This window comes from Diabrotica virgifera, chromosome 2, assembly GCF_917563875.1.
Source record: "Diabrotica virgifera virgifera chromosome 2, PGI_DIABVI_V3a".
NCBI lineage: Eukaryota > Metazoa > Arthropoda > Insecta > Coleoptera > Chrysomelidae > Diabrotica > Diabrotica virgifera.
The window spans coordinates 57,247,365-57,274,338 of NC_065444.1; the positions used below are offsets into that span (position 1 = coordinate 57,247,365).

At 32.2% G+C, this 26,974-nt stretch overlaps 1 protein-coding gene across 1 annotated transcript; it reads right to left on the reverse strand.

Moving 5' to 3' along the window:
• On the reverse strand, positions 1 to 25,335 carry LOC126880045 (ras-like protein 2). Its single transcript, XM_050643676.1, has 4 exons — positions 25,106 to 25,335; positions 24,825 to 24,912; positions 22,010 to 22,197; positions 1 to 3,430 (listed from the first exon to the last, which is right to left on the reverse strand). The coding sequence occupies exons 1-4, from the start codon at positions 25,214 to 25,216 to the stop codon at positions 3,209 to 3,211; spliced, it is 609 nt and encodes a 202-aa protein (XP_050499633.1). The 5' UTR covers positions 25,217 to 25,335; the 3' UTR covers positions 1 to 3,208.
• Positions 25,336 to 26,974: the final 1,639 nt, after the last annotated feature.

Below are 26,974 nucleotides of genomic sequence, written 5' to 3' on the forward strand. Positions count from 1 at the left end.
CTTTTGCTGTAAATATGATACTAAAAATGCTATAGGCAAAAAACAATATTTTCTGACTTTGGCCTTTGTTTATAAAAAAATGATGTCGATTTACGAGTATCTCTGTATGTATTTTTTATTAAGTATATCCCCCCTACGATTTAGCACCTTCAAATACCTGTATTGATTTTTTTCCCGTTTTTATTTTTCGGCCCTGGACTATACGACCTTAAACATTGATTTTACCAAAAAATAAAAGAGATCAAAATTATATAAAATATCATTCTCTCCACTTTTTTAGGTACACTTATATCGTAAAGTTAATAATAAACGAGATAATTCAATAATTTGTCACTATTTCTAACTAATTAGCGAACTAGCTATTTTTTCTAATCTATGATTTATGAAGTGTATCGTCACACAAATCAGTACCTACTTTAAAATGATTTATATTAATCCATCCAGTTTTACATATTTTACATATCGATTGATAAATAGACCGATCAACACATCTGTTTTCAGAACAAATACCTTCAAAAATATGTTTGCAATATTAGATATCTAAAAATGATCAAAGAAAATAATTAAAACTTGTAATGCGTTTTATCAATTATACATTTAAATATATTGTTTTCGATGATGAGTAAGTTCGTTAAGGTAAGGGTAAGTAGTTTTAAACGTAAACACAGATAACGTTTTCACACATAATGTTTCAAATGTTTGTTGAGACTTATTTGAAAAGAATAGGTCAAGAAGAACTGCTAAACTATGTAAAAAGGGCCAGTATGTAGTTATAGTTCATAGGTCGCATTATAATTTTTTCCGTACAATTATGTACTCGAACAAACCTTTATAAATAAATCGTTGGGAAAAATCCTAAAAATATACTGGCCTAATAAATAACAAACGCAGAACTATGGTGAAGAACAAAACAAGAGAAAATAACAGTCATGGTAATAGCTGAACAATAATTGTAACAAGAGATCATGAAAGAATTGACATGAGATGGGGAGAGAACAAACAGAGAGCGAGAAATAGAAGAGGAGTAGAAAAGAAACGCAAGAGGGTCCAATACTCCATAATGAGGGAAGGCAGTACAGATGCACTCGATACTTAAAAAAAATTTAAAAATTCTATTTATTGTTAAATTAGACGTGACACACACCGTACATTACTGTATATTTATTGGTAATGAAGTTATTAAGTATGTACCCTGCGCTTCTTAGGTATTGAATTTCAAAATTTTTGCATTACATTTAGTTTTGTATTGATTTTGACAAGACATGTCAGCTATTTCAGAACGTTTCTTGTCTATAAGGACAACGACATTAACCAAATATATGCACGTTTGTCTATTAATGAGGCCAATAACAGTTCCATGAGAACCACCGCATTTTAAGAAATTAAAATATAAATGTGTTGAGATTATTATTCGTACATAATATTCTCAAAATAACCATGTAACCTTGTCATGCTTCCCCACAGTTTTTATAAATTTGAAAATTGCGACAATAAAATTAGTGAATTATAGAGCGCATATATCTGATGATCTGAAAAATAACCTCCTTTATCCATTGCCACCTGTACACGGTCAATATTATTGAGGAAATATTTTTTTAATGATATTATTGTTTCAATATACTCCTTACACGTTCAATATATTGACCAAAATCGATATTGCTTCAATAATATTGACCGGGTAAAGGTGGCTTTAGGGCTATGCGATCTCCAAAAAAACATGAATTCTAGAAAGTCTAACCTTATGTTAACATATATGTCAAATTTTGACGCGATTAGTATATTTTTTAGAGGTGCATAAAAATGATAGCTGCATAAAGTTGACGTGTTTGGAAAAATAACGCATATAAGAAAAACGATGTTCGATCTCCCATTAAACATTATTATTTGAGAAATAAAACGGCGAGAAACAAAAGAAAAGCTCAAAAAGCTGGATAAATATTATGGGACTAATGCTCCTTCTGACTACAGTGTCAAATTTTGCTCCGTGAATTTTTTAACGGCTAACGGCCGCATATCTACATTGGATGCACCATGTAGTGAACGGCCCACCGATGCCGTCACACCAATAATGTGAAGAAAGTCCACGAAATCTAGCTCATAGTAAAGTGAAGGTGTGTGAATTGTAAGAGGCCACAAGAATTAGTAAAGAGCGCTCTCTCATGTTTTGAACGAACTTTTGAATATAAGTAGGGGGAAAAATTTTTAAAAACACGTTAATTAGTAAAAACTAATATCCATATCACCGAGAATGATATAAAAGGAGCTTCGCCGCAACAGAAGGAGAGTTCTACCGGAGAATTGATCTGGGACGAACGCCACTCACCGAAAGATCTTGTCTGGAGGCCAACCTGGTTCTTAACTTATTCTTATTGAGTTAAAGCCAAACGATCCTTCCGCGGCGACTAAGTATTGATTAATCTCTGAGCCGTTCCTTGCCGGACCGAGTATTGATTGATCTATCCCATCTCCATCATATACTCGTACCGACCGTCTTTCCTATTTGATGTGTGTATATGTACTGAATAATGCATCGTGCTGTCACGTCAACTGTATTTATTTGTTCGGGAGAAGAAGAAGACTGAAGAAGAAGGTCGGCAGTTATCTCAGCGAGTTAACATTTAACCTCTGTTATGTTTGTCCCATACCAACCAACCAAATTGTAGGTGAAAAAGGAATTCTTGCTTTATTCCGCGACGATGAGCTGGCCAAATACCCATGTAGGTGAAGCCCAAGAAACCAAAGAAGAGGAAGAAAAAGAAGAAGAGCTACCTGTTACAGTGTCTACGTTTAAAGCTCCCTACCCTTTTTGTCGCTTTGTGCAAATTTTAAATGGAATATATCCATAACCTGAGAACAAAGTTTTGATTATTGAGGTATGATTAGTTATTTTGATTTTCGTGCTATAACTTCTAGGAAACTACTGTTTTCTCTTGTACAATAACTCCAATTTGAAATATTGTCATTTTAGAAAACAAAACTGACTGTTACTGTAATAAGGTAGATGTTCTCCACTGATATATTGATCTACAACAATCAATCGGTAAGTAAGTAACACCTTTTTTCAAATCACTAAACGTTCTTTACATAAGAACCATAAAATCTGGAAATTTTTTGGCAATTACATTTTTTCCATTTGTTGTGATGGAACTCCGATCGTTGTTTAAAATCTAAGATAAAATGTGATGGCAAAACGAACAAAATCGAATGATTAAAGAAGACAACAGTTCTTTTTGTTTCGCTTGATGTAATTCGGCTTCAAAGGCGGCCTTTCTGACAATTGAAATTTTCGAACGACTCGTACTAATTCGTAGAAGGCATTGTCGACGTTCATCCGCATTTTCGCACTACATTCTATGTACGGGATTTTTAGTTGCCTAGCCAGTTGCTGGGCCTCTTCTTGCCAGACAACTCTTTGGTGTTCAAGATCAACCTATAAACATTAAATTAATAGTAGAGACTAATAAATAAACGGTATAAAAAAAATTTACAAGCTGATGAACTCCGTAAAACTTTATACAGCATGTTTAGTTTTAAATTAGATATAACACCTATAAATGGCAACACTGCGCGCCATCTAGTACCAGCCGATCCCCACTTCCCACGCTGAAGCACCTGATTCTCGCAGATTTTAACTCCTCCGTCATTCGACGATTAAACGTTAGTGGTATAAGCAATGTTGCCGATTTTAGCGCTTCTTTCAGTCGCCTATATCTAATCGAAACCTAAACGTATTGTATAAAAAATTATTTTAATATGGGGTGAGTCATAGAGAGTGGGTCAAATTGTAACTATGTTCATGAGCCAAAAATAACAGTCTTTTACTTGACAATAATGTTGTGAGACAAAAATTTGTAAGATTAAAATTTATGTATTCTTTTTTTTTCTGATTCTGGCCTTGGTTTAGAACTAGAACCTTTAGCCACGTAATTGTATAACTTATCACTGAGGTGTAATGTGTAGTGTGTGTGTTGAGTAAGTGTCTTGTTACTTTGCAAAGTCGACGTCATTGTCTTTGCAAAGAGACGCTAATTGTATCCGAACGTCTGCGGTCCCTCCATTCTGCGGTTCATGTATTCTTGTTCATAAATTATCCATTTTCTGTAGATATCAACTTGAAGATTGAGTATATATGACGTTATCCACCTGGGCATAACGACGTAATCGATTTTTTTTTAAAATGAGACTAGGGGTCGTGCGCTATCTCATTTGAAAGGTTATTCAATTCTCTATTCAGTAATATAAACATTAACATAATAATTATCTATACATGGTGGCCAAAAATATTTGATTGTTAAATTAAATTAATTAACACAACACAATAAGTATGTTTGTACATAATCTATTCACAAAATAATGTTTATTTGCAGTACGAATTTCCAATTTAATTCTGCACTAAGCATCAAAATTAACGCACCACCTTAAAAATGGGAAATTTTTGATGTCTAGAATTTTCTAAACCTCTTGTCCGATTTGAGTGACTTTTTTTTGTATTTTATAGCTTTGTTCTTCAAGAATATCGATGTAATAAATATTGTTGCCAAATAAGTAAGTGTCATTGTATACCGGGTGTATGAATGATAGTGTGTTTTTTCCTCAAAGTTTGGAACACCCTGTGGAATATTTTAGCCTCTAGCGTATATAAAATATTGAAATTAAAACTCAACTGTAGCCTTAGGCTTTCTTAACATTTTTCTTTTCGATTCATTTGCTTATGTTGGATAATAAAAAAGTTAGGTACTTTAACAACTAGCAACGTTCTTTATCAATACAGGGTGTTTCTAAATAAGTGTGACAAGCTTTAAGGGGTAATTCTGCATGAAAAAATAATGACCTTTGGTCTATAAACATATGTCCGCAAAGACTTCGTTTTTGAGATACGGGATGTTGAATTTTTTCCTACAAACGGATGATTTATTTATTGCTCTAAAACCGGTTAAGATATGCAAATAAAATTTAGAAGGTTTTAAGAGGTAGTAATTGCGCACTTTTTGACATACAATTAAGAATTTTATATTCACCACTGGCGTGCATACGAGTCATATTACCCGGTCATTTTACCCGTATCACGACAATGGTGAATATAAAATTCTTATTTGTATGTCAAAAAATGCGCAATAACTACCTCTCAAAACTTACCAAATTTCACTTGCATATCTCAACCGGTTTTAGAGCAATAAATAAATCTTCAGTTTGTAAGAAAAAATCAACATCCCGTATCTCGAAAATGAAGCATTTGCGGACATCTGTTTATAAAGCAAACGGTCATTATTTTTCATGCAGAATTACCCTCTAAAGTTTGTCGCACTTATTTAGAAATACCCTGTATTGATGAAGAACGTTGCTAGTTGTTAAAGTACCTAACTTTTTTATTATCCAACAAAAGCAAATGAATCAAAAAGCAAAATGTTAAGAAAGCCTAAGGCTACAATCGAGTTTTAATTTCAATGTTTTATATATGCTGAAATATTACACAGGGTGTTCCGGACTTTGAGGAAAAAAAACAGTATGATTGTTACACCCGGTATACAATGACATTTACATATCCAGCAACAATATTACTACATCGATATTCCTAAAGAATAAGGCTATAACATACTAAAAAATAACTAAAATCGGACAACACGTTTAGGAAATACGAAACATCAAAAATGTCCCATTTTAAGGTGGTGCGTTAATTTTGATGCTTAGTGTATGTTTTAAATCTTGTAAATTTTGTGATCGATCAATGTAAACTTTTGATTTTAAGTAACTCCATAGGAAAAATCAAGTGGTGTAACATTTGGCCAAAAAAATATTTAGGATTTGAATTATATATATGTAATTTTTTTTAATACAAATATAACTTATTGCTGATAGAAAACATAGAAAACTTGTGTATTTGACTAATTAAAATTTGTTTTTGGCTTATTCGAATGCCTCCCACCTGCTTCTTAGCTGTAATTAAACCGAAGATGACAATGTTCTTGAACGTTTCTGGTGTTATATTTCGAATCTTCTTCTTCTTCTTCAAATGCAAATCCACTAATGGATGTTGGCGATCACGTTTTCCATTAACTCTCTGTTTCTTGCAATGTGTATCAGTGATTGTATGTCGGTAATCCCTGTCCATTGCCTTATGTTTCGGAGCAAGGACATTTTCTTGCGTCCTATTCCTCTCTTGCCTTCAATTTTACCCTGGACCTTTCGAATCTTCAATATAATTATATTTTTTAAATCTTGTAAATTTTGTGGTCGATCGATGTAACTTTCGATTTTAAGTAACCATATAGGAAAAATCAAGTGGTGTAAGATCTGGAGATCTTGGTGGAAGGATGCAATATCTCCAGCTTTGCCGATTTACTGTTCCGTGTAAACACAAGGTTATTTCATCAGAAAAAAAGGATTTAGCGAATGTGCATTATTTCGCAAAACTGCATTCGGCGATCTGGATCATCCTCATTGATATACTGGGTAGTATATAATTTTATACGGATGATATTTCTCTTTTTTAGTACACGTAAAACAGGCATGTTAGAAATGTTTGTATCAGTTGCAATTTGCTCTGAATTAATTTGATGATTCTCTGTCATACTTGGAAATTCTTAATATAACTCCAGAAATGATCGACAATATTCAGGAAGATCATCAATCATCGTTCCAATCACTGCCAAGAGGCAGGAGAGTGACAGTTTCAACATTTAATTTAATTTAAGCGGAATAATTTTTTTCTGTTTTGTGGCAGCAGTGTTTTGAATGTTTTGAATTCAATAAATTACATACATACATAGGTAGGTACTTCTTGTTGTGTAAATGAATTTAATTTAAAAATTATTTTTTTTGCCACCCTGTATAAATAATTATGTTATAGTTTATATTACAGAAGAAAAGAATTTAATAAACTTTCAAATGAGCTAGCCCACGACTCCTATTCTCAAGTTAAAAAAATTATCGATTACGTCATCACGCCCAGATGGATAACGTCACAACGATATATTGGTATTCCAAAAAAGCGTAATTTAAAAATAAAAATCGACCTGCTTCAGGATTTGTCTCCAAAATCGCCCATTCTCGAAAAATTGAACTTATTCCATAATTTTGCCCCTCACTTTATTTAATAAAGGAAACTCAATTAATGTTGTGAAAAAGTGTTTCTTTTTACTTTCAAAATATTGAGTGTTTACTTTTGTTCGACTTTTGCGAGAAATCGCAAGAACGTCTAAATACACTAAGCATCAAAATTAACGCACCACTTTAAAAATGGGACATTTTTGATATCTCGTATTTCCAAAACCTGTTCTTCGATTTTAGTGCTTTTTTTAATATGTTATAGCTTTATTCTTCAAGAATATCGATGTAATAGTATTGTTGCTAAACAGATAAGTGTCAGTGTCATTGTATACCGAGTGTAACAATGATAGTGTGTTTTTTCCTCAAAGTTTGGAAAACCCTGTGGAATATTCTAGCGTATATAAAATATTGCAATTAAAACTCAACTGTAGCCTTAGGCTTTCTTAACATTCTGCTTTTTGATTCATGCATATGTTGGATAATAAAAAAGTTAGGTACTTTAACAACTAGCAACGTTTTATTTATTGCCCTAAAACCGGTTGAGATATGCAAATGGAATTTAGTAGGTTTTAAGAGGAAGTTATTGCGCATTTTTGACATACAATTAAGAATTTTATATTTACCATTGGCGTTCATACCGGTCTTATTACCCATATGCACGCCAATGGTGAATATAAAATTCTTAATTGTATGCCAAAAAATGCGCAATAGCTACCTCTTAAAACCTACCAAATTTCATTTGCATATCGCAACCGGTTTTAGAGCAATAAATAAATCGTCAGTTTGTAAGAAAAAATTCAACATCCCGTATCTCAAAAACGAATGATTTGCGGACATATGTTTATAAAGCAAACGGTCATCATTTTTTCATGCAAAATTACCCCTTAAAGTTTGTCGCACTTATTTAGAAAAACCCTGTATTGATGTAGAACGTTGCTAGTTGTTAAAATACGTAACTTTTTTATTATCAAACATAAGCAAATGAATCAACAAGCAAAATGTTAAGAAAGCTTAAGGCTACAGTTGAGTTTTAATTTCAATATTTTATATACGCTAGAATATTCCACAGGGTGTTCCAAACTTTGAGGAAAAAACACACTATTATTGTTACACCCGGTGTACAATGACACTTGAACTGTTTAGCAACAATATTATTACATAGATATCCTTGAAGAATAAAGCTATAACATATTTAAAAAATCACTAAAATCGGACAACAGGTTTAGGAAATACGAGACATCAAAAATTTCCCATTTTTAAGGTGGTACGTTAATTTTGATGCTTATGTATCTACAGAAATAAATATAAATAATACACTGGGTTTTCCAAAACATTGCTTATCCGAAAAATGAATTTTAGTGATAAGTAAATTATATTTATTTCCTGTAGATATTGCAATTAAATGGAAAACATTCAAAATAATAAAACACTTGTTTATTATACGACGGATAATATAAATTTATAATATAAATGTATTATTATGCGACATGTATTTCATATTTAGTATAATACGAAATTATGCGACAAATTATACTTCTTCGCATTAAACGCCCGTACCATAAAAGCTGTTTGGATTCTATTGTATCTACGGCATTGTAAATCAACGTGGAATGAAGTAAACACTTCTGTTGTATGTAGGCATATGAATTTATTAAATGTATCCACAAGGGAGTGGAAGTACAAAACGTTTTCGGTCAAACTGACCATCATCAGTGTAAACCTGGAAATATGTGAACCACTAAGATTAAAAAGCAAAAGGGTGAAATTTTGACAGTTGAAAAAAATAAGAAAATGTGCTTACTTACGTCCAGTGTACAAGTAATTGTAACTAGCCACTTCAATAGGTGTAAAAACCTCTAAATTGCATTATTGTTACATTCTATATTAAAAAGTAGTCGACATTAAGTCGATGTCTTAAGATTTTAAAGATCATATGTGAATGTATTTCATCCTTGCTCGAAAATTGCACAAGGTACTTGTGTTCTAGTCAGAGATAGTCTGTATAAGCCAACAGACAATAAATGAGTCGATAAATTTCCGGCTCTTCTTTTCTCTATAATTTGTTGAAGTGCAAATGTACTATTAACACAAGACTGCAAACACGGAATCCAGTCTGATCTTATATTTCCTCACACTGATTTTCGATTCGTTCCTTTATCAATCGACCGTACAACGTCCCCAATAAACTAACAACGCTTATACGTCTGTAATTTTTATATTTATTTTTGTTTCTTTGTTTGTGTATAGAGTCTATACACGCCAAGCTCTAATTTTCTGGAATATATTTTCTTGTTTGATTAGACATTTATTAAAGATCTCCGCCAACAATTCTATTAGTATTGACGGTTCGAGTTTTCTTAATTCAATGAGGATGTTTCCAGGTCCTGTGGCTTTCCAGTTTTGTATTTCCCTTTCAGGTTCGTCTTAACTCGTCGAATAATACACTACGGGCCGGTTGTTCGAACGCTAATCAAAAATGATCATTATCAAATATTTAATTACTGTCACCAACTGTCAATGTCAACTTTGTTTGGGCTGCTGAAAACATAATTATGGATTACAATTATGAAATTAGTTAATCAATTATGTTAATAATTGTTAGGTTAATTGATTAACTAATCTCATAATTATAATCAATTATATTTTCAGCAACCCAATCAAAGTTGACATTGACAGTTGGTGACAGTAATTAAATATTTGATAGTGATCATTGTTGATTAGCGTTCGAACAACCGGCCCTACACAACACAAATAAATTACAAATAGAAGATATTCCTTTCTTATCATAACATTTAACTCTGTTTCTTTAATAATTTTGTAGGTGCATGTATATTTTTATAAATATTTTTTAAGTTTTTGTTTACTTAAATTATTTCTTATCTGTTGTGATATCTTATCGAGTTTGCAATAGAAAATTAACAATTAATCTTACCCTAAAAAATGACTTTGTCGATACACAACAATTTAAGCGGTGATAAAAAGTAACAAAATCAAAATTAAAACATGTTTGGGAGTTTAGACAATAGCTTGTGAAAAAAAAATGACACAGTTTTCATTTTATAAGACTAAACAGGAAAAATATTAAAACGTGTAACATAGCACTAAATCATGCGAATACAAAAATGTAGATATAATATTCACATATTCCCTCCATTTAAGTAATGGACAAGAAACCTACAATAACTTTGAATCAAATCAAAAGTATGAAGACTCTATTCGTGTTTAGTTGTCAATGCCTTCTAGTTTAGATCTTATTGTCGTATGTCAATTTTTCTTAAAAAGATAATAATTTTCGTAATAAGACAGACGGGAAGACGTTTTAAGTTTTGAATAAGTACAAAGTTTATTATTAAGAAAAAGAAGACGCAACCTCTCTGTTGTACTTCAATAAAGTCCATTCCCGACTTTACTCCACTTTATTCCGAACTAGTGATGGATCTATTAATTTGTATTGTTTGGTTTCTCTTTATTTTCTAGTTTGCTTTGCACTATTTGTATTTCTCTCTCTTCAATACATTATTAGTACCCTTCGTACTTTTTGAACCAATAGTTTTAAGACATCCCTATATTACAGGTAATAGCCTCATATTTTTGCAACCAGCAGCCTGTTTGTACTCTCTCTCTCTCTCTTAGGACGTTCTTCATGTCCGTCCAATTGTTATGTTGTGGATATTAATTTTAAGCAACAGATGATACGAAAAGCTCAACAAGCATTCAGCATTCTCAACCTTGTTTAGTGGTCTGGCCAGTTTACTACAAAAATAAAGATCCGAAAAATATCTTGTCTGTTCTACTCTACGGATGTGAAACCTTCCTCTTTAAGTGCCATCTCCGCGACGAAGGTTAACAATCAATCATAATAGCTATTTTGACATTCGAGTCAGCTGCTCTGAACAGTTGCCTTGAGCTACAACCAAATCATTCTCTCAGGTTGTTCAACCAGGAAACGCGTCTCCTTCCTACACTTCTTCAACCCTCTATTTTCCCTTGAATTATTGAGTCTCAAGATGTTATATCTTTCGCCTATCATCATATGTCCAAGATACTGCAATTTCCTTTCTTTTATTGTGTTTTAAATTTCCCTCTCTCTACCCATTCTCCTTCACACTTCTATATTCGTGACTCTATCTACCCATGAAATCCGTAACACTCTTCTAAATGACCACATTTCAAACGCGTTAAGTCGATTTATTGCATTTCGATTTATTGTCCATAATTCAGCTCCATAGTAAAGCACACTATGTACGTAACATTTAATTAAACTTATTCTGAGGGCCAATGTTAAATCTTTGCTGCATAAAATCTTTTTCATTTTCACAAGTTGTGAAACCTGGAAAGTCACAAAAACCATTAGAGACAAACTGCAGGTCTTTATTAACAAAAGCCTACGAAGAATTGTTCATATTTTCTGGCCTGATCAGCAACAACATCTACTACACCTGACCGGACAAAAGAGGGTACAAAATGAAATGAAGTCCAGAAAGTGGGGTTAATCGGTCTCAAACTTCAAAAAAATAGCTCCTGTATTGCAAAGGCTGCTCTAGAGTGGAATCCCCAAGGAAAAAAAAGAGGTCGCCCAGCACAAACTTGGAGCAGATCAATCATGGAGCAGATCAATCATGGACGAGATAAGAGGTCAATGGCACATGGTCAACTCGATGGCACATTTTATCTATCCATTTTCCGTATTTTTATTCTTAAGTTCTCGTCATTCTTGATTCCCCTGAATAGTTAGAACGAAGTTTAACACATTAACCGCCAAATTAATTTTTTTTTGACTACAGGCTCCATGTTAATGGAATTATATTTAACTCACATAATCTGGTCCAAACAGGGTGTGAGTTAAATACAAGTCACGTGGCGTTTAATGTGTTAATGGGACAGGCAACAAATGTTTAATCCCTGGAATGAAGAACACAATTTTTCGAACATATTAGTAGAGGAGCAAAGTATGATAAATGTGCAGTCACTCGAGCGCTTTGGGGACCTATTGGGTTGTAAAGAATAGGTCCTAAAACAAAAAAAAAGTTAAGTGAAGTTTTTCATTTTAGTGGGCACTTGCCATTTTTTAATTTAATTTTCAATTTTCAACAATCGTTTTTTCAGATTATAGCGCCATCTATCCATAATTCGAAAAAATGTTTCGAATAAAAGTTGCTTATTTTTACGTAAAGAATCCAAATCTGGAATAAAAATTTGGAGCTCCTATTTAAGATTTTAAAGTTACCCCCCACCCCACCTCCGTGGTGGGTCATGTTTGGTATCATTCGATAGATTTTTGAAAAATATTGAACACGTATTTTTTAGTTTTTCGATCTAACGTTCATTTCGCGAATTATTCGCTTTTTTTGTGAAACTTTTTAACTCACCCGTTTCCTTACGCCCCGCTCAAATCGTCAGATTTTTGAAATATACACTCTTTTGCATGTACTTAACTTACCTTATCTTAATCGAACAATTTCGAGTATTTTTAAGGGTAGATGTTTTTTGGGCCCCCCTTAACGAACTCCCCTGTGATAAGAGCCAATATATGGTAGAGGTACATCTGCAGGGCACCAGGTTTTTCCACATATGATAATCTGACGCGCTCGAGTAACTGCAAAAATCCACGCTTGGGCTCCCCTACCATATCTTTTTAGAAAAGATATTTATAAAAATATTCTTTGCTAATTAGTCGAGGAAATGAAGCTGAAAAAATGGCAAAACCTCGCAATTTTTTCGTCCAGCATCGATTTGTACAAAAATTTGAAATTAGGCTCATTACACCCTCTAGTTCATTTTCTATATTGAGCCGTTGTACGCTTTTGGTTTTTTAAGGGTGAAAACTACTCCTAATTGTAAAAAATTATAAAATAGCATTTTAAACTTTAAGATACACTATCATAATATTTCAACCCTTAAAACCATCCTTGTAGGAGCTATATATAAAAAATAGACTTATCCTAACAGAATAATTTCGGCTTGCATCGATTTACATAAAAATTTGGGATTAGGATCATCTCACCCTGTACTTCATATTCTATATCATGCTTAAGGGCGTTGATTATTTTTAGGGATGTAAACTACCCCTTATTGTCAAAAATTATATAAAAACATTGTAAACTTTAATATGGGTAAAATTTGGTTTTGATTGGTTAAAATAATGATTGTTTTATACTTTAGGATATATCATAATATTTCAACCCTTTAAAACCACCTTTAATAACATTACAGTTTTTATAAGTAGATATTTTAATAGATCTATACAGAAAAAAAGTAGAATTAAAGAATTACAAAAACATTTATTTACACAAAAATACGAATTTACAAATATGTACAAATACAAATAGTTTTTTAGTCATCTTCCAGTATACGAACCGGTTCTGTGGTATTATGCATACATTGAAAATTATCCATAAGAGGACTATCCGAATTTTTCGAAAAAAAAAATTCGTTTTATAAACATAGCTCCTTAATTTTTGGCGATAAAAAGTTTTTTCAAAAATTACTTTGTAGGATTTAAAGAGTTATAAGACTGTGTAAACTAAATTCTGTAAGATCCCTTAGTTTTTAATTAGGGTGGGTTTAAAGGGCTCGAATAAGGGGGTGTTTGCTCGTAAATAGAGGTTTTAAACAGCTATATCTCACTAACTGTTCACTGTAATGAAAATCTATGTACAAAGGAATTTTAGTTATTAAAATTTCGTATCTCCAGTATTTTCGGAGATATTTTGAAGTAAAAGGTGAAAAATGGGAAATTCCAAAAAATTAATTTTTCTTTAAACTACAATTTTTCTAAAATTTACCTTTTAAATAAGTCAAATTTCTTGGGTGTATTGATAATATAAATAAAAAAGGAATTACAGAAAGGCTGAAGACCAATTTTTAATTAGGAGGTTAGTTAGGGGGTTGTTTTCACTGATTTTTTCATAGAGAAAAGCAGGTACCGACCTTTTTTTGATTATAAGTCGCCTAATTTTCAGGCTAGAAACTTTTTATTATTTTTTTTAAGAGTCTGCTGTATACTTGAAAAAAGATAATTTCAGTTTTTTTCTAAAAATGCAAAGTTTTTTCTTTATTTTACTTTGAATATTTCAAATTATGCATTTGACGAAAAAAGCTAACTTTTAACATGCCATATCTCGGTTTGTGTTGGTCTTAAAGATATTACAGAAAAAGAATTTGGTTTGTGTTACTCAAACATACAATTTTGATATCTACAGATTTTTGATTAAATGCATATTTTTCGAGGTATTCTCAAAAAACCCTTTAAAAAAGTCGATTTTTTCATCGAAAAACTGTTACTTTCAAGCTCAAATAACTCGAAAAATATTAGTTTTACGAAGAAAATGTAAAAAACATTTTTTTTCTTAGAATTACTTTTTACATCGATTTACATAATTAAAATTTAATAAAAAATTCCCGCCCCCGAGATGGAGTAGCAACCACCCCCAAGGTTTGAGCGTACAGCGGCATGATATAGAAAATGATCCTTGGACTATTCCCTACCTTCTGTGGAAATTTCAAGTAAATCCAAGCTGGACGAAAAAATTGCGAGCCAAAATGCTTCATTTCCTCGACTAAATACTTCATACATTTCTCGTCTATAAAGCCACACTTCAAACATTGTACATTGTCGTATCGAGTGTACTGATCGTCATCGTACCATAATTTAATAACATATGTTAGATAAAGTCTAATTGATATGCGATGTTATTGGCGTCACAGTCGGATGCATTAATGTAATGTATTACATGTATTCGATATAATGGTTTACATTGCCATAAATTGAAATCCTTATGGGGATATAGAATTATTTTATATCACATTATATCTTCTTGGCCTTATCAAACATTAATAATTATTTAATATTAAAAAAGTGCAATGTGTTTTTCTACTTAGCTGATAAGTTTCTGGGGCTTTTTTGATTTTAAATCTTACTATACATTCTTCAATTTGCCTTTCAGGTCCTTCTTAAAATCGTTTCTAGTCTATCTATCTGTGCAATAGCTCTTAAAGGAAAAGTCCTAGAGTCTTAAGACCTGATACATATATTCGTTAAAAAAGATCAAGGCAGGTTTTGTTTATATTTGATTCAGAGTTGGACCACCATCTCCATATAGCCATTTCAGCATCCTTATGCCTCATCGGTGAAGCTCAGAAGTCTCAACTCTGAAGGAAATACAAACAATTCTGCCAATTTAAGGCAAACCATCGCAATGCAATGAACCCACCTCTGAGACGCAATTCAGCGACATCTCTCGTATTACGAGGAAAACAACGAAAAGCCCCAGATGCAAAGTTTACTACTTTTTAAACAATTAGAATAATTGAAATAAAAATATAATAAACAATATTTTAAATCCAAGACTTTTCGTTAATAAACTGCTTTCTGGCTGCATCCCATATCTCCGGATTTTACAATATATAATCACAAGAGACGACGAAAGTAGGAGAAAGCAAATAGAGGACGCTTAGGCCACGCATTTACCTTCCCTTCGTCAAGGAAAAGGACCGAAAGACAGTTTCTAAATACTCAAACTGAGTAAAAATGAAAAAGATAAAAAAGATCAAGGCAGGTTTTGTTTATATTTGATTCAGAGTTGGACCACCATCTCCATACAGCTATTTCAGCATCCTTATGCCTCATCGGCGAAGCTCAGAAGTCTCAACTTTGAAGGAAATACAAACAATTCTGCAAATTTAAGGCAAACCATCGCAATGCGATGAACCCACCTCTGAGACGCAATTCAGCGACATCTCTCGTATTACGAGGAAAACAACGAAAAGCCCCAGATGCAAAGTTTACTACTTTTTAATACATATATTCGTCTTGGTACTAGGGAGAACCCTATTAAATTTGAGACAATTGATCAAAAGTAACTAAAGTTACAGGTAACCGCGAATACAAATAACGTAGAATTTTGAAATGTGGTATACAGATCCTTCTTCTTCAAATTCCATTTTCTATCGAAGGTTGGGAATTATCATGGCTATGTAGAACCTGCTGACTGCCGCTCTAAATAGTTCTGCATTACTGCATTCAAACCATTCCCTCAAGTTCATAAGTTAGGATATTCTTCGTCTTCCCACACTTCGCTTTTCCCGCATTTTTACTTACAAAGAGTTGTAAGAAAGAGTGTTTGTTTCACGATTAGTTTACCGTGAATATACGATGCTATTAAATATTACTTTAGCAATTAAAATAATATTCGGCGACACTTTTCGATAGAACTCTTTATTGATTGCTAGAGGTGTTTACAGATCAAAGTTTTGTTGGCTACTACTTACTAAAATTACAAAAAGCGCTCGACCAGAAATCCCGTGTGGTGGGGAAAGCAAAAATGTCTTTATCTCTTCTACAAAATTTCACTTTGGAAAAAAAACGTAATTAACAAATCGGCATCACTGTCCTTCTAAGAAGCAGCAACATAGCTTGCCTCGCACAAACTTTCCAAATACCTAACTTTATAAAGAGAATCAGGAATACAATTGACAAATATTACCCAGAACTATCGGTAAGAATGAATGTATTTTAATATATTAAGATATTTCTGGAAAATAATTTATTTATTTTATTTATTTATTTATTTATTACGGGATGTCCCCATTTTTACAAATAACAAAAATAAAGTATCCTAACCATAACACAAATACTAAACTAAGTATTAAATAATTAATAAATATTGTTAAACAAATGATTATAATTTAAGTAAATTAAACTTCCTGAAAATATTATTAAAATGAAAATCTCTGACAATTAAAATCAAATGAAATGAAGACTCCAAGGTAAAGGTCACTTATCTTCGATTCCTTACATACTCAGTCAGGCAGTGCTTAAATCTTACAAATCTTGTATCCACCAGATCATAAGATTGACTAAAGTCATTTCCCAGTGTCTGAATCCTGTTAATTGGAGAGAATTTGCCATAGTTGGTGTGATAGTGTTTTATAGAAAATACGGGCATGTCTCTAAGAATTCTAGTGCTACATCTAAAGTTGATAAGACTTAATAAATCCGAACAGTCAGTGGTATGATCAAGTAGTTTATAGAGAAAAATTAAATCACATTTAGTTCTATAGTCTTCTAAGGAACTGATATTTAGCCTTGACCTTAATTCCACCGAAGACATGTTCTTTAAATTTAATCTATAAGCACAAATCCGGAGAAACTTATTTTGAATATTTTCAAGGGTGTAAATATGGTTAAAATAGTATGGTGACCATACTATAGAAGCATAAGACAGGATGCTACGGACGAAAGTAAGATATAAAATTCTATATGTAGGTACAGAAAGATCTCGAGAGTTTCTTGTGATAAAACCTAGATTACGGTATGCTTTATTTGACAAATTGTTAATGTGTGGGATAAATGACAAGGAACTGTGAAATAACACCCCCAAATCTTTTATTTCAGTCACTCTTGATAGAACGCTTGTATTAATGTGATAGTCAAACACAACATTATTTTTAGATTTGCTAAAGGATATAACAAAACACTTATCTTTATTTAACTGGAGACAATTGGAAAGAGACCAATTTTATAGAGAAGTCAAGTCTTCCTGGATCCTTAGACAATCAGACAAATTTGAAACTTTGAAATATAGCTTAAGGTCATCGGCAAATAGCAAAAACTGACAAACTTTTATTACCTCAGAAATATCATTAATAAACAAGTTAAAGAAAAGAGCCACATGTGAGCCTTGTGGGACCCCTGAACTGACCAGATAGGAATCGAAAGTGAACCCTTTATAAAAACAAACTGAACTCTTTCATCAAGATAACTACTCAACCATGAAAGAAACCATTCAGGAAAACCAATACATCTTAATTTAAAGATGAGTAAAGAACGGATCACTGTGTCAAAGGCCTTCGAAAAATCAGTATAAATAGAGTCCATTTGGTACCCATCTTCGAAAGCCCTGACAATGTAATCATGATATAAGACAAGATTCGTAGACGTAGATTTGCCCTGCCTAAATCCATGTTGCTCATTAATCAAGAGATTTCTACAGTGCCAAGTAAGATATTTGTTTAAAATTAATTCAAAAAGTTTGGGGATGGCAGATAACATAACAACAGGCCTATAATTTTTTATATGAACAGCATGGTTTTAGAGGAGGTCATTCCACAATGACCAACTTGCTTCTATACCATGGTAGGTTGTTGGATGCCTTGGAGAGGGGGTATCAAGTTGATGCTGTGTATACTGACTTCTCCAAGGCATTTGATAAGGTCAATCACTTGTTATTGGTTGAGAAGCTGAGAAATATAGGTTTCTCTGATAGATTGGTGGAATGGTTGCGTAGTTTTTTGTGCGATAGAAGGCTAGTAGTTAAAATCGGTAACTTTATATCTAGAGTGATTGAGGTATGTTCAGGGGTTCCTCAGGGGGGACACTGCTCTCCTTTGTTATTTAACCTGTTTGTTAATGACCTCAAAAAGGTCTTGAAGTATTGTGACTTTCTCATGTTTGCTGATGATCTCAAATTATTTTTAACTATACGTAATGATCTTGACATTAGTTTACTACAAAAAGATTTGGATAGTCTTTCTCAGTGGTGTGAACATAATCTCTTAGACCTTAATATTGATAAATGCTTTCAGATTTCATTTCATAGGAAAAAAAATAGAATACCATCATTCTATTCTATAAATGGGCAAAATCTTAAAATAAATGAGGTAGCTAAAGACTTGGGTATACTATTTGACTCCAAACTGAATTTTAGTGATCATATAGATAAACTAGCAGTAAAAGCGAACAGGATGTTAGGTTTTACACTAAGAAATTGTAAAGGGTTATCTTTGGAGGCAGTGAAGACAGTATATGTTGGGTTGGTCAGATCACAGCTTGAATATGGGTCAATTATCTGGTCTCCTCAGTATAATGTCTATAAGTCGTTACTGGAGAGTGTGCAACATAAATTCCTACGATATTATAATTATATGTTCAATCTGAATATGATTCCTGACCACAACTATTCTCATATTTTAAGGTATCTTAAACTGGATACATTAGAGAAGAGAAGAACCATGTTTGATATTTGCTTTGTTTTCAAACTATTGAATGGAAATATATCATGTTCAGAAATTCTTTCACAAATCAAATTTGCTGTTCCACAGAGAATGCTTCGACAAAATAACTTATTTTTTATTGGCTTTCATGCAACAAATTATGGTAGACACTCATTCATGAATCGATCCCTAGAGTTTATGAATAGAGAAGATAGATTGGATGTGTTTAATAACTCTTTTCAGTCATTTAAGAGAACTCTTTTGGAAATATGTTAATGTTATATTGCTATTACATATGTGCCAGTTTATTAGTGATAACTTATGTACCTAATGGATTTATTATTTAAATAACTTTTTGTTCATTCTGTATGTGATATATTTGTACCTATATGTATCTTTTAAGCTTTTTTTAATAGGATGCTATTTAGATTAGTTTTGATATAGCCTTTAATCAAAAATGTACTATTATTTTTTTTTTGTAATGGGGGTTTCCCGTCTAATAATAATAAATATATTGTCTCTGTCACCGTTTTTAAATACCGGAGATATATAACTGTCACGCCACTTACTAGGGAAGGTATGTAGTCTCAAAGATAAATTAAATAATACATGTAAAGGTTTAGATAAACTGTACACACATCTTTTTAAAAAATATGTTGGAATGTTATCAGGGCCATAACTAAGTTTATCCTTGAGACCATTTATAGACTCAAAGACTTCAGAAAGTGAAAATTGAATAAACGGAATGTCGACTGAATTTTTTAATTTAAAATCGTAGTTACTTAAATTAACTTTGTCTGAGCGATAGACACTGGAGAAATGGCTCGCAAACAAGTTTGCTATTTCCTCATTTGATTCTGCTGACTGATTTACCCAAGCTTTAGGAATGTTCTGATATGCATCTACATGTAAAATAAAATCGAAACAAAAAATAACTAAACCATAAGGAGACGGAACAAAGAGTATTTTGGCCTCTCATCACATGTCCTAAGAACTCAAGTTTTCTTCTTTTGATAGTTAATATAATTTCTGCTTCATTTCCTATCCTTCACGTCACTTTCACGTTTGACATTCTTTGAATCCATGATATTCGTATGATTCTTCTCTAACACCAAAATTCAAAAACGGCCAACTTATTCAGATGCACTTGTTTTATTGTCCACGATTCTAAACCTTAAACAATAGAACACGGAAGCATCCTTAGGCGTAGTTCTAACCTTATAATGAGACAACAAAGAAACTGCTCAAGTTTAATGAATGACATGCTATTTCAATACGCGTCTTCATTTCTTTGGTTTGGTCTACATTTGATGGTTCCCATATTCCACAAGTATTTCCACACTCTCAATTTCAATATTTTTAATAATCAATTGGAGGTTTGCATCTACTGATTCATGACAGCATTCATTTGATCCTTCTGGTGTTTTGCAATCTACAGGTCGTGACTCCCAAAGTCGCGGGTCTCACTCGAGTTCATGGTTGCAAGCTGTGTTAAAGTAAAAAAGTAAGGTTTATAGCTCCTACACACAATCACTTCAGTAAGAAGACTAGATATGTTTATTCCTTAATATATTTTCTAATGTTCTGTTCTATGTTTGACACGCAAGTGATTAAACCATGTTTCATAGGTTTTTAACTGTTGAAGATAATTTTCCCTTCCGCTGTCAGCAGACAAATCCACAAATCTGTAAGATTTTCTTTTATCTTCGGTGGCAGGTTATCCAATTTTACCAACTTATCTTAAAAGGATTTAGTATACATCTATGCTCGTTAGTAACTTGAGATTTAGTTCTGGAAAAATAATCAAATAGTGTTTCTTCCGCATTTTTCAATCTTTCGACTTGTTTACTGCCTTTGTAGTGAATCTAGTATTGGTAGGTTCATCAAAACACATTTATAACTAAAGATCGGATATAGTGAGGAGAAGATGGAGGCTCAGAGCCTGATTTAAGGACCAAGCTGTAGATGACTTATAAGTGTTAAGAGTATGAAATTGGAAAACCAAGTGAGGAATGGAAGCTGATCGCATAACAGGACAAGACCCACTAAGGATTGTAGAGCCAATGATGATCATCCTTTGCCATTAAAATATTTTCTTCTCTTCCTTGAAGGTTTTTATTTAAACTATTTAGGTTGTTGGAAAGGACAGAGAAAAATACTAATTTTAATAGCCTGACAGAGTCATAAAGGCAAATAAATAATATTCAGATTTAGCACCTTTCAATGACAGAACTTGTTTAATACTTTTCCTTTCGACAGCCACCTGATCACCCTGATCTCGGTTTGATAAAAAAGGTTTTGATATTGTGAAGACATGTGAGCTAACCCTTGCTCTTTAGTTCATTAGCCCAAATTTCCATGCCATGTACAAATACCCAAATGTCCTAATCTCCAAGTATGACTTAATTTTGTGATAAGCTAGATTGAAATATTGCAATATTGGTCCCCACAAATCATCAACCACTATGACAAAACACTAGTTTTTAAAGACCTTCCAAATCTATATTCATGTTGGCTATAGTTCATTGGCAAACCGGATGGTCCGGGTTCAATCCCAACAGACTCCAGAGATTTTTCAATTTCTAACTTAACTGAGCCAGCACTATACTCGGGGGCATTGAAGCTGACAACCCCGGCTACATAAGTAGTTGTTAACACTAAAACCTGAGCCAGAAACTTATATGTATGAAAGATAGACAATAAGCCAATTGGCTGCACTATAACTTTGGTTTCCAAGAAAAAATATGTATTACAGTGTAAATAGAGATCAAATACTAGATTAGATCAAATGGGGATTAAACTATACCTTATTGCCTATGAACACATTAATTAATCTCTCTAATGTCTTCATAGCATAGAAAAAACAATATTTCTCTAATGCTACATTCGCCTATCTTATCTTCTAGCATATGTTTCAGATTCTTTCTTCAATTTTCAGGATAGGAGTGATAATTAAATAAGTACTTACCTTATTTCCCACCATAAGCATGGGAAACTCGTCCCTGTCTTTCACTCGAAGTATTTGCCTGTGGAATTTATATATTTCATCAAAACTAGATCTTTCAGTTACTGAAAATACAAGCAAGAATCCTTCCCCAGATCTCATATATTGTTCCCTCATAGCACTAAATTCTTCTTGTCCAGCAGTATCCAAAACTGTAACAAAACATTATTCATAAAAGTTTATTTTAAAAGCAATAACAATCATTAAGCAATGGATAGCAAAAAATGTTTAAGCAATGGAGTATTTCTGCAAATATTATCTAAAGCAGTGATTCTATCGAACTATCTTTTCAAACTTGGGCTCTATATCTGCACTTCCGATATGCAAACAATGATGCCATTTTAACATTCTAAGCAATTTCACAATTTCGTTTTAATAGCAAAAAGTCAACTCTCATAAATAAGATTTTGCAAACGGAACCAAACAGTTAAGAGCTTCACTGGACAATTTTCTGGGTATTCTTGCATTCTTCGGTTCCAAAACTGATCCGGGCTTTAGGGAAAAAGTCTAGTTTTAACATTCCATCGCTTGAATAGGTTTTCCTTTCATTTTTGTTGGAATATTACCTTATCAAAACAAATTGTACAAAAGGGGTTTCAGTACCCATATGTTCTTGTCATGGCTGGTTGCTGGTTTGAATTTATTCGGGGAAATATTCACAGAGTTGTTTTTTTATATTGTCCAAAGTAGCTTACATATCTGTAAAAACTTGCTCAAAGTTTATACTATTATCATACTTGGCTTATTCATCCATGAGTTCTTGAATGTGGTGGAATGAATCAAAATTCTTTTTTCCAATAATTGGAATCTGCCATAATTCAATTTGTTTTTTATAAATCTGTTAACATGGCAAGCCACTATTAAGAATATTTAGGTTTTCGAATAAATCAGCAAGGAAAGCTAGCCTGATAAGCCAAAGGGAATTTGATAATAGATCTTCATAGGGAGCGTTCAAGTATTACGTAAGATTTTTAACCCCCCCGGCCTGCATTACGTAATACTTGAACGGTCCCTTATTCCAAATTATCATCTTTCAAATATGTACATAAAAAATGCTGCTATTAACTAAAAAACTCTTTTCAAGACATTACCCTTTGAAAGCTAAGACTTTTGTGTGGCAAAGAAGATTTACGTATTATAAGAACCCATGTTTTCACAAATTTTTCTGAAAATGCGAGCTTATATCCCTTTTTTAACAATTTGTAAGTATAGTATCTCAAACTTTAGAAGAAGTTTAATCCTGACTACCCGCACAAAGCCAACTGTTTACACTGCAAATGCGCAGAATACCCTAAATACGCCAAGCAGTCCGTAAACTAAAGATAATTGCCGTCGCAAGTACGCTATCCCCTCTCTCCTACCCTCCCCTCCAAGCGCAGACAGAACGCATGCAAATTGTCTTCAAATTTGGTGATTTATTTGGCAATGTAAAGATTTTTTTTGCCGGCACTGTAGATTGTCAAACATAATCAAAAATTTTGGGTGGCGGAATTTTGTGCCGGTGGGTGTAGTTTTCACTGAAGATAGAGGAAAGATTAAGCTTTCAGGTGGTATGTTTAAAATTATAATAAACCGAAAATTTATGTACTATATCGATGGCTTAGTGTGAAAACCTCGTATCTCATTAAATTACAATTTTACAGGAGAGGCTAAAAACTGATTTTCTGATTAATATAACCTTAAAACAAAAATTACGTTACGTATTTTTAATTCGAGGATTACGAGACAAATATCTGATATTGGCTATTAAATTGGAAATACAAATATTAACTATGAAAAACACGTAAATATCCTTGCAGTATACTGCCGTGCTTATCAAAAACGCCGTATCTGCAAAAATGTGAAAAAATGAAATTTTTACTTTTTTCTAACCCAAATGTGCAGATCTATCTTATTTGCTTACTAAAAAGCATGTTAAGTCAAAACACATTGAACACACCGCATATTATGCCGTATCCTGTGTAAATGTATACGAATTCTTAAACTAAAATTGATTTTACTCGAATGTGATGTCTCTGCAGATACGGCGTTTTTGCCTTTGCCCAAGTAACTATACCTCGTATATCTTGATATACGTGTTTTTCATCTCAAATGAGGTTGTGTTTATTATTATTTACAAGGTTTTCATTTTTCACAGCTTATTGCACACCTCCAAATACTAGGTTGATACAATACAAATCTTTTGATTTAAAGTTCATAAAATGTTTCTATATGCCGGACTACCTTTTGTTGTTCAAAAAAAACATTTCTGCAAGTTGAATCTCTCAAACAAACACTCCAAATTAAGTACCAAATTCTTGGTTATAAATATATGTGGTATTCACACCAAATCGAGAGAGCAATTGATATACAGTGGTTTTTTTTTTGGCTGTAGAAAATAGTCTAGTGTATTTGGATTTTTTCTAACAGTTGTAAATCGTGAGATACAAGGTCTTCAAACTAAAACCACCAAAATGTCATTTTAGAAAAAAAAATGAGATAGGAGGTTTTCACACTAAACCATCAATATATCATCACAAAACCTAAAAAAGTGTCACAAAGTAGCCTCATTTTACAGTATAGTATAGTTTCTTATCACTATGACAAATGTTTTACCATAAACAGAGGATAAAATCTAATTTGCAATAGTTTAAATACCAGAACAATGACTCATTAATTATGAAATATAATCAATGTTTATATTTATGAAACAACATGCTGGAGTTCAGGTGTTGAGATTCATAATATTTTTATATGCATGATGGTACACATGTTCGATTATGAAATGAATCCTACTTACTGTCTAATTTTGCTGGAATATCGTCAATGACACATTGTTTGGTATAAGAGTCTTCAATAGTAGGATCATAGTCAGCTGCAAAGTAACTCTAAAAAAGAAAAATAATATTTTTGAGTGTAGGCAATCTTACAAGGTTATGGACTAAATTCGTCCATATAAATAAGGAGATGTAACACATTTTCGGTTTTTTGACAAAACAAAGTAGATTTCGATTCTAATTCAGTTTAAAAATAGTGTTATACTCCTAAAATAATGTAAATCAGACATATTTTTTAAAATACCTGAATGAATTGTAGAGTTATAGCTGATTTTCCTACACCACCTCCTCCAACTATTACCAGTTTGTAAGTTTGGTAATTAGGAACTCGATCTCTATCGTTAATTTTAGACATTTTTGTTACGAACTCTTTTTCTACCAAACTAAAATATAAATTGTGCAAATACGATACCCAAATTTTTATCTAATACAAAGTGTAGTTACACCTACCACTGAAGTTAGCAATAAACATCAGAACAGAGTAGCCAAAGCAGAAAAAAATAATCGCCAATGTCAATAAAAATTTAAACTGTCAATATGGTTTTCTGGTGACAATTCTACGCACACTCATAGGCGACGTTTAGTTAAATCTAAAAAGGTCTAATATAAATATTAATATTATTAAAAACAATAAAATCTTTCATCAGCATTAGCCAAAAGAGTATAAATCAAAGTTAGTTTAAATTGTGATACGTATAATTATCTATTTTTGTTCCAAATTAATTTAAACTCGATGTTACTTGAAGCCACAACTAATTTATGTATCTCCGTCAATGAAAAGCCGGCAAATTGCAAATTTTCAATACCTTTTCTGTTGCTTTTTAAGAAACCTAAAACTTAGTTAAAATAATTGATGGTATGCTAATAATCAAAATTTTCATATATTTGCTTATTTTTTCTGTAATTTCCCCTAATTAGAAATCTATAAATAACTGTTGGACATTCTTGTTTAGTGTCATTGTCACAATTTATAATTTTGGCAGAGTTGCCGTTATACGAAATGTGTATGTTTTAAAAAGGTGGTAAAAATAAATTTGTAGTAATACCAAAAAACTAAATTTTATTTTTTTATAGTCTACAATACATATATAAATAATTAAAAACATTTGTAATGTTTTCTTTAACGATAAAATATTTTATCGTACAGAATGTAAATGAACATCTGTTGTTATTAGAGAGTTATTGCCACCGGCAAATAAAGGATCCTTTATTACAGGATACTTTAATAAAGGACAAATACAGGACGGGTCTAAAAGAGTGGTATTGCAAACGCAGTTAAAGAATCTTTTATTTTGACAAATGACATGAAATATTTTTGTAAATATAAAAATAACCTATAAAATTCCATTTGTCGATATAAATTAAAATAAGATAATTGAAGAGTAAAACGTTAAATTTAATTATTTTGTCATTTAAAGATGTTTAGAGAACAACATAATATATCCCATAATACTCATCGTTCAATAATATGGAAGTGCAATAAATTGGAAATACTATTTTAGGAGTTTTTAAATACTTTTGCATTATGGGTATATGTAATGGGGAATTTCTGGAGAATATATTATTAGGGAATAGTGGATATCCATTCCTCAACTACAACTACCGAATGACACCATTCCAGAATTTTCAGACAGAAGTTGTGTTTTTATAATCCATCACAAATCCCTTCAAGAATTGTTATTGAAAGAACATTTGGTATTGTGAAGAGATTTCCCATTTTACCATATGTAATGAGATGCAAGTTACCTTTTATTCAAAGAATAATATCAGCTTGTTCAGTTTTACATATTGCAGTAGTACATAATAGAGAAAACGTTGAAATACTGGCAAATGAGTGTGCTGTTGATATTGATATAGAAGCTGTGGCAGTACATTTTCAACCAGGAGCTAATCTAATGCGACTAAATTGTGTGTGTGTTTGTTTAAAATTATTGTTCGACATTTAAAGCTAGCGCTTAAACTAATTTTATTTTTATTGGACTGCAGTTTGTTAATAAATTTATAAATAAATATAAATATTATATTGGTGACTGATTTTAAGTATTTTATGATCATTAGCAGGTTTTAAATAATAAATTTATAAATATGTATATACATGCTATTGGCGTTTGAT